Source organism: Canis aureus, chromosome 14 (assembly GCF_053574225.1).
Source record: "Canis aureus isolate CA01 chromosome 14, VMU_Caureus_v.1.0, whole genome shotgun sequence".
In the NCBI taxonomy this organism is placed as follows: domain Eukaryota; kingdom Metazoa; phylum Chordata; class Mammalia; order Carnivora; family Canidae; genus Canis; species Canis aureus.
In genome coordinates, this window is record NC_135624.1 from 42,640,162 (window position 1) to 42,654,584 (window position 14,423).

At 45.5% G+C, this 14,423-nt stretch overlaps 1 protein-coding gene across 7 annotated transcripts in view; it reads right to left on the reverse strand.

Moving 5' to 3' along the window:
* Positions 1-14,423, reverse strand: part of ATP8A1 (ATPase phospholipid transporting 8A1) — a 224,216-nt gene that overhangs the window by 97,212 nt on the left and 112,581 nt on the right. For all 7 annotated transcript variants that reach the window (XM_077847881.1, XM_077847879.1, XM_077847877.1 and 4 more), the window contains 2 exons: positions 11,779-11,863; positions 8,841-8,980 (listed from right to left, as the gene is read on the reverse strand). In XM_077847881.1, the coding sequence (XP_077704007.1) occupies positions 8,841-8,980; positions 11,779-11,863 (225 nt within the window). The remainder of the gene's footprint in view (positions 1-8,840; positions 8,981-11,778; positions 11,864-14,423) is intronic.

Here is a 14,423-nt window from a genome sequence, read left to right on the forward strand (position 1 = left end):
CAGCAGCGCGACGGGCTTGAGGCCCTACAGCCCTGACAACTGCCTACGTAGAGCACGGCTGACAACATTTCTCCGTGAAGGGACAGGCGGTGAATACTGTATTTAGGGTTTGAGGGCCGTGCATTCTCTGCTGCAATGACTCTGTTCTGTCGTGGCACAGAAATAGCCAGACTGTGTGTAAACAAGTGGGTGTAGCTGTGTTCCAATAAAAATTTATTTATTTATTTAAAATATTTTATTTATTTATTCATGAGGGACAGAGAGAGAGAGGCAGAGACACAGGCAGGGGGAGATGCAGGCTCCATGCAGGGAGCCTGATGCAGGACTCGATCCCAGGACCCCGAGATCACACCCTGAGCTGAAGGCAGACGCTCAGCTGTGGAGCCCCCCAGGAACCCCCCAATAAAACATTATTTACAGAACTATGCAGTGGGTGCCTCTGGCCATTGTGTGGGTTCACAGACCCCTGGTGCATAACGCCTGTGAGCAACCCGTCTCTGCACTGGGCCCGAGCCTCACTGCTCTGGATAGTTCCTTGTCCAAACCCTACCCTTCTTCCTCACCATGGTCTCAGATCCTCTGGTCCCATTTCTTTCTTCTTGAAATCCCAAACCACAGCCAAAATCTCGTACCTGGAACACAGGGCTACCGTCAGAGTTCTCCCCAGATAACATTACCAAATGCCACATACACTATCTTAAAAGTAAATAACACATTTGGGGAATATAAATAATAGTGAAAGGGAATATAAGGGAAGGGAGAAGAAATGTGTGGGAAATATCAGAAAGGGAGACAGAACGTAAAGACTGCTAACTCTGGGAAACGAACTAGGGGTGGTAGAAGGGGAGGAGGGCGGGGGGTGGGAGTGAATGGGTGACAGGCACTGGGGGTTATTCTGTATGTTGGTAAATTGAACACCAATAAAAAATAAATTAAAAAAAAAGTAAATAACACATACTCTCTGGGAACCAAAGAGACACACAAGGAAGAGATCTCTTCTTTAGTCTGGGTGGCCCAAAAAGTCCAGTCCAACACGAGTGAACACTTGACCTTAAATCTTAAATGAAGAATTAAGACTTGGCCGTGGTGTGCAAAGGATGGGCAAAGGCATTGCAAACAGGAGAAATCCGACGCGCGAAGGCAGAAGTATGCAAGAGCCTATTGTGCTTGAGAAGTTGCCATTTAGACAATATGGAAATAATTCACAGAACGAGGTGTGGTGGCGATTTAAATAATGCTAATTTAGTAGGACGGCTCCAGGGATGAAATTGGATCAGTCATCTCAAACTCTGGAGCAGTGAGAACAAGATGGGGCTGGGAAAGCCAGTAGGGCCTGGAAATGGGAGGGTCTGCAGATTCCAAGACAAAGGTTATTTGAGGAGGCGGTTTTAGCAGAGGGTTGGGATCAGATTTACGTTCCAGAAAGGTTACTGGTGGCCAACCAGGGACGGGTTAGGAGGGACAGAGGCCTTATGACCAGGTAAGAGGCGACAGCAGTCATAACCCCATTTAGCTTGAAGATATGGGAAGTGGAAGAAGGATGCCCGGTGGGTGTGTATCCTGGGCCACCTGACAATGCTGGCCTGCAAAGGTCGCGGGCTCCCCTCTGTGGTGCATTCCACTGGTCAGCACTCCGTCCTGTGGCTCTTCTTCTCAACGTCTTGGCGCACGCAACAGTGGGCTGTTATTTTAAGAAGGCGAAGCTCGTACTCCTTTCCTTTAGTGGGGTTTCACGTGGGGTTACAGAATGCTAGGCCTGCGAGCATCGAACCCCTGGAGAAACCAGGGGGCCGCTTAGCTTTTCTAAGGCCAAGAAGGAGATTTATCCTGGTGCTTTCTGAACCACGGAAATCCTATCCTAAGTCTCACGCAGCCAAGGGCTTGCCCGGTAAGGTCAGCATTCACACACCCAGCCACAAGGGATCGGGATCCCAGAGGAGACTGGGCGTAGCCTGCAAAACCACCACCCATCTTCTCTGCGAGAGAAGACAGCAATGCCCCCCTCCCCCCCGGGTGGCGAGAGGACCACGGAGCGAGCGCTCACAGCAAGGGATCCACGAGGCCAGAGAGGAGAGCAGGTGGGAACGGGGAGGCCGAAGGGAAACCAGAGGACTTTAAATACGATTCTAAAGATGAGCTGATGGAAAATCATGAAAAACAAGAGTCTGCCTCCAAGTTTTAAAGAAGACAGGATGCACAGAGGCGACCCCCGCAGCCTCGTGGGACGTGTCCTGGCCCCGCACCTACCTCTCAGGTGCCAATCGGGAGATTACGCGACCACATGCTTGGGGGCATTTTATTTTTCAGGGTCACGGCATTTCGCATACAGTCTTGCTTTCTCCTAAGCCAAACCCACAGAATAACATACGGATTATTAACACGGGATTTGGAATTAAGACAGAACTGGGATTTGAATTCCCGCTCTGCCAACCACTGGAAGTGTGTCCTTCAGCAAGTCTACTTTCCTAAGAATTTCTACATCAGCAAGAGAAGACTAAAAACACAGACTGAATAGGGTAGTTCGGAGAATGGAATTAGATCAGTCATCTCAAGATTCTTTTTTTTTTTTTTTTTTGAGTAGTATTTTAGGGAAAAACATTGAGTTCTTACCTAGGATGTTGCTGTATTTTTGTAGGACATGTTTGTTCTGTTTACATTAATAAATCCTGTACTTTGCAGAATGCAAAACCAGAAAACTATTTTTTAAAAAAAGCGGAGATAAAATGTAAATAGAAACAGAAGCTATAACATTTTCCTGCTCGCCCCAATGGATCATCTTCTGTAGCCCACTTTATTGGCCCTCGATCTAAATAATCAGAATAAAGAGCAGGACCCTTGGAACGTGGTCAATGCTCAAAACGCGGCAGGTCTTATTAGTAGACAAGCTGACAGACTGCAAATATTCTTAAGCAAACAGTAAAACAGGAAACTACTGGAATTTTAAGCCGTGAAATCACTAGTACACCATGTAAATTTTCATCCAGTACATTTCGTTTTTCAGTACAAATGAAAGTGATATTTGCAGCTACCAAGAATAAAAGTGGTGGTTTTATCTGAAAAAGCACTCCATTCTAACACAGAGGTTACCGTGAACTTGGCAGTCAGAAATGCTCAAGAAAAGTCCTGTTTTCCATTAAGTTTTATATTTTTCTAGGAATCCTCCACACCACTCGCTGCCACATGCCGCGAAGGGCGCTAAGCTGTTGTGCTCAGTCACGCGGAGTGTGATGGCTCATCTATACGATGCCACATCAAAGCAGTCCTTAAAAAGATCCTGGAAACGTCAACCCCATTTGGGGGGAAGAGTAAAGGAAATAATGTAGAAAAGCTCACGACCCCTGGCTGTCCCGTCTCAGGGACACTCAGTCCTGTCGGGAATTAGATTTTTCAGTTTCCAAGTGTCCTATCTCCACCCACTAAGACTGAAGACAGGGAGCTGGTTCCTGGGCTCCGTCCCGGGCTGCGCCCCACGGCCCCGAACAGAGCCCGCTGCGTGCTCGGGCACGTGCTGCTGGATCTTTCCAACCCCGTGCTTCGTATGTTCATAGATTACGTAACTTAGAAGACACGTCTTTAAAGTGGCTGCGTCTACACTTCTACAGAATGCATTCCTCAAAATTACTAGCTCTTTCCCCCGACACATCCCTAAATTAATCCTCAGTGACAAACATGAAGCATTTCCCTGATGGTCAAATTGTTTTTTTTCTCTTTTTTCTTCTTCTTGTTATGAGGCCGAGATTATGAACTATGTTTTTAAAAAAATGATAACTGATGCAGTTTTTAAAATAGATTAGAAGTCAGAGAGGAGCTTAAGAGTAATCAGATGCGATGCGAACATCCTCGCCATGTAGAAAGCATGGGCTGTATTAGTAGTAGGGGCCAGGCTTTTATTAAGCAAGCACCCACCAAAGAAACTACGCTTCTGGATAAACCATTTAATTGAATCATTTATTATTTTGTCAAGTCTTTATTTATTTATTTATTTATTTATTTATTTATTTATTTATTTATTTATTTATTTATTTAATAAAGATTCTATTTATTTATTCATGAGGGACACAGAGAGAGAGAGGCAGAGACCCAGGCAGAGGGAGAAGCAGGCTCCATGCAGGGAGGCCGATGCGGGACTCGATCCCAGGACCCCGGGGTCACGCCCTGGACTGAAGGCAGCGCTAAACTGCTGGGCCACCGGGCTGCCCTTTTCAAGTATTTATACAGTAGTTAACACAGGCTAGATGGGCAGGCGCTGGAAATTCTGTGATGAATACCTGAAAAACAGTCCTTGCTCTCATGATGCTTCAATCTAGGAGATGCTCAACACTAATCAAAAGTCACAAAATGTGTATAAAACACTCTTACCTGATTCAAAGGAGAGCTAGATTGTCAGAGCTACGGTTTTCTGATTACTCTTAAGCTCCTCTCTGACTTAAAATCTATTACAAAACTGCATCACATAAGTTATCATTTTTTAAAAACATAGTTCATAATCTCTGCCTCATAATAAGAAAAAGAAAAAAAGAGAAAAAACCCAATTTGACCATCAGGGAAATGCTTCAATCACTGCCCAATCTAAACACCTGCTATAACCCACTCTGTTTTCTGTTATTGCTCAAGATAAATAATTTGCTTTCATAAACATGAGATGCGATTAGTAGGTGGTTTGTGCAATGCTGAAGATACAGCTGCACTCTTCTGTTGAAGCAAATAAATATAAAACGTTTTAAAAAAAAAACCCTGTATTTACCATAAAGGCACACTTTCCTATTTCAACCAATGATTTAATCATAAAAAATCTTCCCTGATAAGATCAGAGCCCTCCGCTCTATTAATTTTCAAAGGAACCCAGCAGCAGAGTTTGAATAGGAGGTAAAAAAAAAATCTGCTTTAGAAAGACGTCAGAATAAATGTAAAGTGACAGATCAAAGAACAAGGTGAGAAATTTCAGGGAAACCACTGCTAATGAAGCATAAAGCTTCATAATTATTCTCTTACTTATCTGTAATTTTCCCGACCAAATACATGTAAATTAATTCTAAATTTCATTTTAAAAATCGGATTTTTAAAAATGCAAACCAACACTAATAGGTGGTTTCATGACCTAGAATCACAAGTCCAAATACATCAATTATCTTTCAAAAGAACAAGGTTAAAGCAGGTAAAGCAGGTCAAGAATATTGTCTGAAAGGAGACAACTAAGTTCTCTGAAGTGGTGACGAAGACATGAAGAGGCATTTCCTTCCATAAAACCTGAAGCGATGCCACAATCCTCTTCCTAAACTAGGTCAAGACACCTGAAGGGCCTGATAGGCTTCTAACAACTCCTTTTGCATTTTAACTATGAGAACCTTCTCGTTCCTGCATAGTTTCGTCTCTCTGGGAATAAATGCTGCCTCTTGGCCTATCTTTAGTAATAGAAAAAAGATGTTTCGGGAACATCTTGCAACAACTCAGAGCATCAGAATTATTATTATTTTTTTAATCTTGAGAGGTTGACCATCTGAATGCAAGTGTTAGAGCTTAGACCGTCCCGCCCGATGGCAGAGATGTTATTTTATAGATGGATGCGGAAGTCCTCAATCCTCTTCTCGGACAGAGACTGTCAGAGTGTCCTGGAGGGTGGAGTGAGTACTTTCTAGTGCTCAGACTGCTGGGAAAGAAAAGTGACAAAGTACTGTGGCAAGGGACCAATGTCATTAACTTTTTGGATGTTCTTGGGTCTCTTTGGATATTTTTGCAGCTTCTGCTGGGGGTTACAGCGGGTTATACCTGAAGGAATAAGCGTTGGATCAAATTTCAAAAACCGAATTACTTGTTTGAACAATGAAGGGATACGGTCGAGAATAAGGTTTAAAAGTACAACCTTCTTCATCTTTTAAAGTTTTCACTTATAAACCCCCGCCCCCCCCCAAAAAAAAGTTTTCACTTATTTGGTAACATTAAAAACATTCTTGTTTTCAGGAAAGGTTCTACGAATCCTTCAAATTTCAAATGTCTTTAGCGTGACACTACCACCAACATGTCAGGGGCATTTTGTATCATTGATGCAAATATGCTCAGAAACACCTGGTATACAGGACCGCGAGGACGATCTGGTCTTTCATCAAGAAGCGAAAAGTCTTGAAAAATCTATAGTATTCTGAGGAGCACATTTTCTAAAAATTTCACAAATAGATGGAATATTTATATGGTTTTCAAATGGTGCTCAGTGGAGCCGCCAAATCACAAAAAGCTCCTCCCAGACCGTGCTGAGGGCAAGGTGCTGAGGCTGAGGGGACAGCCCATGTGGGGCCCCTCCCTACTCCTCCATTCTTTAAAACAGAGCAGCTTTGTCTCTATTATATAAATGATGATTCAGGCATTATTTTGTTTGGAAAATGTGTTCTGTTCTTAAAAAAAAAGGACTTAAAAACCATTCTCATGGTTTAAAATTCACTATCTTCTATGCTAAGCCCAACATGGTGGTCTACTTAAAAAACAGATTCCAATCATATTAAAAAGATTACATCATCAACACGCCTCACTAAAGTAGCCAAAGAGGCCAAGACGTTGACCCGTACTGCTATGGCAGCAACTGTCAAGCTAGGGCAAGGCACCTGCAGGATCTCCGCTCGGACAGGCCCAAACTTGCCTCAGTAGGTGGTTTTTGGGGCAGCCAGTTCTGGTGTAACACTAACCCTTGATGATTTTAGCAAACAATGGAAGCTCTGGCCACACAAGGGGTCATACTGCCCTGGCTCTAGATACATGAAAAACCCTATGGTCTTCAAATGATCGGGGACGGGACAAGCATTTGTCTGAAAAATAGCTCTCTGTTGCCAGTTCTTCAGTATCTTTGTGCCTGGTCCGCCCCCCGCCCCCCCCCCCCCCCCCGCCCTGTAAAGATTTCTGATCTTTTGCATAAAAAAAAAAAAAAAAGACCTCTGATCTCCTTTAACTGGTAAAATAATAATCATCTGGGGTTCACCTCAAAAGTCAACACTTCCCTGGAATCTTCCGTTGGACCAAGTGTGTGGGGGCACCACTTGGGTTCCTTTCGATTTCCTGACTCCAGAAATTTGTTAGGCCGGCAATGCTCAGAGTCTCAGGCGAGCGGGCGTTGCTGGCGTGCTCGAGCTTCCCTGATACCTAACATCTAGTAGCAGCCCCGGTAGCGTTAATGAACCTAATACCCGAATGAGATTATGGTTTCAGGGGTCGGGAGGGACACAGAAGTCCAGTCCTTGTTTGGAAGCTGGCTGAGCAAGGGAACCAATCCCTTCATCATTCTGGCTTTTAGATCTTTCATTAAAACGTGGAGACCATGGCTTATCAGAATGCGAAATGGAACTAGCTATCCACCCCTCTTTTCACTCGGTGTAGACAGCAGGCCGTCCCAGGGAGGCATCTGTATCTGTAAGCTCAAAGTACATGTGTGGCTAAGGCCACTTCCCCAGGCAACTAGAATTTCAGTGACTCACGACTGCCACCTGCTGAAGGAAGGCTGAACATCTGCTTCATTTAAAAGATGGAAATAAAAAAAACAAACAAAAAAATTAAAATAAAAGATGGAAATCACAAGGCTTTTAATACCAGATGTTATTATAAAACCCCCCCCCAAAAAAAAACAACAACAACTGTGAAACCTATAAAATCTAACCTATAAGCTCCAGGGCACGCAGAGTCAGCATGTTAACCAGCTACATTTAACATCCAACCTCAGAATTTTCTACGGGGCACTTCGTGTAGACACAAGACTTAATGTTCAGGATCCATTTTCAAATACCTGACGGTAACTCATCGTGTATTAATCCTACCACACTGCCATGGAGGGTAAAGGCTACATCACATTCAGGCCGCGTACGTCAGGAGACAGGAGAAAAGTTGTTTCCAAACAGTAGTCTTCGGAAGAGAAAACTTTGTTTTAATTCTCAGAAGCCTAAGAAAAGCAACAAATAGGGCTAAGGATCACGTGGGGAGGAAGTTATGTGCTGACAAGGGGAAGGGGAGGATGAAGGTGCCTAAGTGGCGAGGGGCATGAGTTCTGGAGCCAGAAGGAGGGTCCTGCCTCACTCCCTTACGAACTGTGTCATCTCAACCAAATTACTTGACCTGTTTCCTTGATTTCTTCATCTGTAAAACTGGAAAAATAAATAAATAAATCGTGCCTACCTCAGAGGGATGCCGTGAGGATTAAAGTCAATCCTCCAGACATCACGTGACACGCAGTGAACACCACATAAAAACGTCTGCTATTTTTAAGGAAGCACAACTTCCTGCTATTTATACAGTATCACTCACAGCGTGTCCGTCACTTTTTGGGTGAACAGCCTTGGTTGTCTGTAAAATGGGAGTATTTTCAGTTGTGGCACAGATGAGGGACGCGCGCATAGATGTGTAGGTACGTATACAAATACACTGGATCGTCCACTTATATATTCTTTGTCATTAGCTACAGAGCCCCACAGCTGTGTTTGTGTTATATTTTGTTGTATTCCCCACTACACACCTCGATTACCTACATGCACACGCGGCTGTACACGTCACTTGTGTGCAGGTATGTGTGGAGGAGAGCATGCTTCTCTTCAGTGACGCAGAAGAAACAGTACACAGAAGCAAGAAGACAGGCTGACCTCATGGATCCAAAATCACAAAAAAGAGTGAAGGTCCACATAAAGCAATTCCACAGACTTTTCGGCAAAAGCTCTAACCACGGCCAACATTTGTTCACGCTCAGACCAGGGGAGGCTCGACAGTAAGCGGTGCGTCCAGACATTCTGATCTTTATTTATTGGCTCCTTGAAAAGACTGAAGTTATCTGAAAACCAAACTTTCCCTATGAGCAAAAGTAATCCTTCACGTACCTTTTCAATTAGCTCGTAACTCTCTTCGAGCTTGAGCAGCCGGTTCTGCACAGATGTGGACGCGCGCTGATAGACCGCTCGCCACTCCTGGAAGTCGCTCTCCGAGATCTCAGCCACGGCAAAACATAAGGTTCTTAACCCTGAAAAAAGCAGCACACATCCCAACACCAAATACGGTTTCGTTTTGAAGTCTGACCCTTCCACTCGGATACAACTAAGTCGCATTTTGAAAAGACTGGTTCAATTCAGACAGTATGTTGGTCCGATTCCGTTAGGACGTAAACTTGGCGTAAAATGCGTGCCAACGCTCCTCTCACCTTTGACTGGAGCTCTGCCTTCGATTCCCAGCTCTCTCAATACATCCTTTGTGACTCTTCCAAAATCCTAAGCTTATCAGGTTATTCTTTTGTTGGAGATCTCTCATTCATCCCCAGGATGAAGTCCAAACCCCAAAGTCTGGCTCACTCACCCCACACACCAAGGACCTTCGACCCCCTTCTCTGCCATCTTCCTCTTATTTCCCCAGGCCTGGGCACATGCCGGTCACTTTTTCCCCGTCTCACTCCCTCCAACTCCCTCCACATCTGCCTTGCATCTACGTGAAGACTCAGTTCTTAAAATCATCACTCTGATGATTCTCACCTCGCTCAGACCCTAGAGGCAGAGATCCCCAAATGCTCGTATGGTGTGAACGGCGTTTCCAATTGTGTTTCCTGTGGATCTCCATCCAGGATGAGCGTACCGCTCTTGCAGGGGATGGGTTCCTCCGATCTACAGCTTCAGAGCTGAGCACAGAGGCTCGCTTATAACTGCGGCTTATGAAGAAAGAGAGGGACCCCGACGGGGTCTACCTGCTAGGCCATCTGCCTCCAGGGCTGCAGGGTTCTATTTATTACAGCTCTTTATCGCTGTAAATTTATAGTATAAAGAGTCTTAAAACACTGAGGGATGGTGACTAAACAAAGTACTCATCAGAACTACCCTGGGAGGGATCCCTGGGTGGCGCAGCAGTTTGGCGCCTGCCTTTGGCCCAGGGCGCGATCCTGGAGACCCGGGATCGAATCCCACATCGGGCTCCCGGTGCATGGAGCCTGCTTCTCCCTCTGCCTGTGTCTCTGCCTCTCTCTCTCTCTCTCTATCATAAATAAATAAAAAAATTAAAAAAAAAAAAAAAAAAAAAAAAAAAGAACTACCCTGGGAAACCATTCAAAGCTGCTGTCTGAGGCGGCCTACGCCCCGTGCTCCATGCCTATCAGTTTCATAATTCACCAGGAAGCTACCCTCAGCCAGAAAAAAAAAAAAAAAATAATGGTGGACTGGAGCAAAGCAGCAGCAAAAGCGTTTCTCAGCCAGGACAAACGCAGTTAATCAGGTTCCTGAGAAGACAACACCCTCACTCAAGGTCCTTAGCTCTCAGAACAACGGGGGGGCGGGGGGGGGGCTACGGACCTCAGGCCAATCGACTGTGGCCAGGGGGCATGTCAGGAACGAGCCGCAGGGGACACAAGGACATGAAGGGCCCAGAGGCCTCCGTCTTCCAAGGAAGGGGTAGGCTTGCCTACCGCCAGCGCACTGAGCAGAGAACTTAAACCTTTGGGGCTATATCAGGACATGTTTTTCTCTTCTGGAAACTTGGCTGGAGACTTAGACTCTGGGGTAGCACAGAGTCAGACTGTTGTTCAGCCGAGGGCCAGGAATAAAAGGGTGGAGGTGAAGGCCAAGCCAAGTCAGCTCTGCCCAAGAGCCGAAAGGTCTTCCTATCACAGCCAGAGGAGAGGGTGATGCTCCTTCCGTCCCCCTTCCCGAGATGGAACCGGTGCCGGGTGCCAGCTAGGCTGCTCCTGCCAAGTCCAGCCGAGGACGTGCCTCCAGGCGTCTGAACTCTATGGACACGAGTGTCTCCGTGCTCTTGCATTTTTGGAGAAGGGAGAGAAGGTTCCCTACGTCCCTGCTTTTCAAAGCTTCGTGCTTTTTAAGACAATCCTATTTTTTCGTAGCCTGGATTAAGAGGAACAAAGGACGTGGTCGGAGGTCAAGGCCTGCTGCCTACTGGCGACAGTCCTGGCTGATGCACAGTGAAAATTGAGATGGAAGATTCAGGTACAGCTCTGGCTACTTCTGTTAAGTTCAGAGATAAGACTCTACAAACTTGTGTAGTAAGTGGCCGTACTGCTTGAGGACTCTCGCGTCCTCCCATCTAACGCAGATCACCCCCCTGGACTACGTGCCCTGCTGGGCTGCACAGAGCACGTATTTCAGGAGGATGGAGACAGGCCTTTGCACGACTCCCTGGCCTCGCACAGAGCCTGGCGTGGGCTAGGGGCTTAAGAAGCGGTCAATTGGAACCTACACTGTGAATAACTATTTTAATAGTTCTAGAAGCTTATTTTTACTTTTTTTTTTTTTTTTTAAAAGACTTACTTATTTGAGAGAGAGAAAGAGTGTGTGCACGAGAGAGCCAGCACAAGCAGGGGGCGAAGGGCAGAGGCAGAGGGAGCCCGACTGGGGCCTGACCCCAGGACCCGGGTCACGACCTGAGGTGAAGGCGGACGCTCCACTGACGGAGCCCCCTGGGGTGCCCCAGCTTATTTATTTCTTATCCTCTTTCTTACCGAGAAACTGTCCAGTTTTTGGACTTCTTTTCCTTCTACACTTCTAGAGATACACCGTATTTAAAGCTTGAATAGTACCCATTCTAAAAAGTGAACAGATTTATAGACGCAATACCCCCAAAACACAGGGGCCCAGTCTCTCTAAAATTTTAACACAGGAAAGCGAAACGAAAATAATGGGAACGGCATAGAGTACAACCTAAGTTGTCAACACTGTTATCTTACTTTAGGGGTTTCCAAGTAAGATAACAACAATCCCGCAAGACTTGAGGCGGGTATGACCCCCTTTCTGCCGTAATCACACTTTGTTGCCGCATTACGCTCACCTTCTGTAGCAAACTGCTCTAAATGTTTTAAGGTGATTTCTTTGTATTTTGAAGTCTCCGCCAGTCTATCGTATATCACGGTGTCCTGGAAAACAAATAGAAGGCACGATACAGTTAAAATAAAGCATTTTGAGTTCAGGAATGTTGATGTTGGCAACAGTATCGGCGGCAAATCGGTATTAAAAAAACAACCAATCACCTTGAGCATTAGTTTTAAAGCACAAAATATTTTTCCCCCCTAGTAAGACTGTTTCCCCGATGATACGACGAAGCCAGGGTCAAGGCCGATATTTCCATCCTTCTCCCTCCTGAATAAATCTTTAGTCACTCCAGTGCTCAACGTCTCACATCCTATTGGTACTTCGCGGACCTTGCAAGATCCCACCCCCCACCTCTGAAGGTTTTGCAGGACGCTGCAGGGTATAGGCACCGTATGAATACACAGGTGCCACGGGGGAGAATGGCCCAGCGCTCAGAAAGTTTGGGAAATGCTGCTTTGAACAAAGCCCGCCCTGCAGCGACGCTTCTGGAGTCTTTACAATGCTAACGTGCACAGTGGGTCTCTGGGGCGCCATACGGTGCAGGCCCCAAGCTCACGCAACGTGGATCCGAGCTGGAGATTGGGGCATCTGTACGGGACCGGGGCGCACGCACAGCAAACTCTGAGAAACACAGGTCCAAATGCACAGAGTGGCCTGCTGGGCATTATAGGGAGAATTTCCAACAAACCGAGCACAGACCGATAGCTGCATATTTCTGACTGTCACGTTAGCCTCGAAAACCTCGATTCACTTAGTTTGTAAAATTCAATTACTGGGTGATCCTCACAGTCCCTTTCAGCTTGAGTGTTATGCGCCACTTAGGTTTTCTCTGAGTTTTGCCCCTTTAAAAAACTGCTTATTGTTCCTTTCGTTACTCTTCAGCTTGGGTTTAACGTTTTCAGGATTTTAGTGTTTGGCCTCCACGGTTTTATTAGACTAGGAAAAAATAAATCATTTACCTGCAATTACTTTCTCAGTGGTATTACCCATTTTGGGGTCTCCAGTCTCAGGGCTGAGATTTGGAAGCAGACTAATGGAGTATGATTTAGAACCCTTGAGAGAAACAAGAACTTGGTGACCTCAGCACAGATGGAATATTCCAGGCCCCAATTATGAATTTCTTTTCATTTTTCAGGGGTGGAACGGGGAAAGGGGGGGGGCAATGCAAAAGGAAATGATAATTTCCCCTCATGGCTCCCTTTCTAGGAATGAGAGGTATAACTTACGAATGCTATTTTTTTTTTTTCCCAGAGGCTAATGACATTTTCAGTGAAATTAAAAACAGGGGTTTTAAAACTATGAAAATCTTAAAAAAAAAAAATCAAAGTCAAGAAGTGATAAGGGAGAGGAAATTGTGCCATGTAGCCACGTTTTCAAAAAAACCGATGCTCAAAATAGAATTTTCTACTTTATGGTATCCAGGAAAGCAGGGGCCAGAATGCGGCCCTTTGCAGGAATTAGGTAGTATGTTTGTAAGTGACCGTCACAGCTGGCCACGCGTAGATGTGAGCAATAAATACGTGCAAATAACCTTTTTTGCCCAGAGTTAACACTCACAGATTCAGAGAGCTACCTCAAGTGTTTGGCCCATGGTTAGGACGAAAAAAAAATGTTTTTTTCCCAGGAACTAACATGTGCGTATATGTCTTATTTCCCCTAAGATCAGATTTAGAACCTACTGAGTCTACATTGGCAGAAAATCCTAACTGGATTCACGTATCCGGTGTCCTAGTGTTGGGTCAATTTTCACTTGAAAATTCGTTTTCCTATTCATCTCTCAGACTCCAGTTCCCGCGCTGCGCTGTCCTCACCGACCGCATCCTGCACGTGTTCAAAACACATGCATTACGTGACTACACCACCTGAGGTCATCCCGGGTCATCCCTGGAAGAGCGGACGATTCCAAATTGCCATATAACGGAGGACGGCACAGCGGAACAGGAGAGTTAGGAGTAAGAAGGCAGCCAAGAGAAGAAAAGAGGTCTTACGCAATTAACCGGTTAAGCACTGCCTTTTACACTGAAGTTATCTGGGTGATCTTGCCACAGATGAAGCAGGTGCCCGCAAGGAATCGGATCCTGCTGTCGGGTCAACGGGGACGGCCGATACATTGCGTGAGGCCCCTGCGATCTGGGACACCGGCTGAAATCACCAGCCGCAGCCACACGTGAGTGTAGACAGACGTCCTCTGGGCGTGAGCGTGCCACTCAGATTTCTCGGCTCTCTGCCGCTGGCCGGGAGCTGAAATGCTGAACACAACTGACGTCGCATGTGGTCCTCCTTGATCCGTGGCATGGGATTTTATTATTTTATTTAGGGGGCACTTAATTAGAAGTTTTCTTTAAGCTCTCTAATGCACTAAGTGTAACAGGTTTCTAAGTTCTCCTCCACTATGTAAGTATCGGGGTAGGGTTTTCATTTCCTTCAACAAATTACGATTTTGTTTGTGTAAATGTGACTTTTCTTAAATCGGCCACTATCGCAGACATAAACTGTACTTCTCCTTTTTTTTTTTTCATTTAAAAATTAATAAAGCAAGGCAACCTCACTGCAGAAACCCTGGAAAAAAGGGAAAAATGCAAATCATCCGTATACCCGCACACA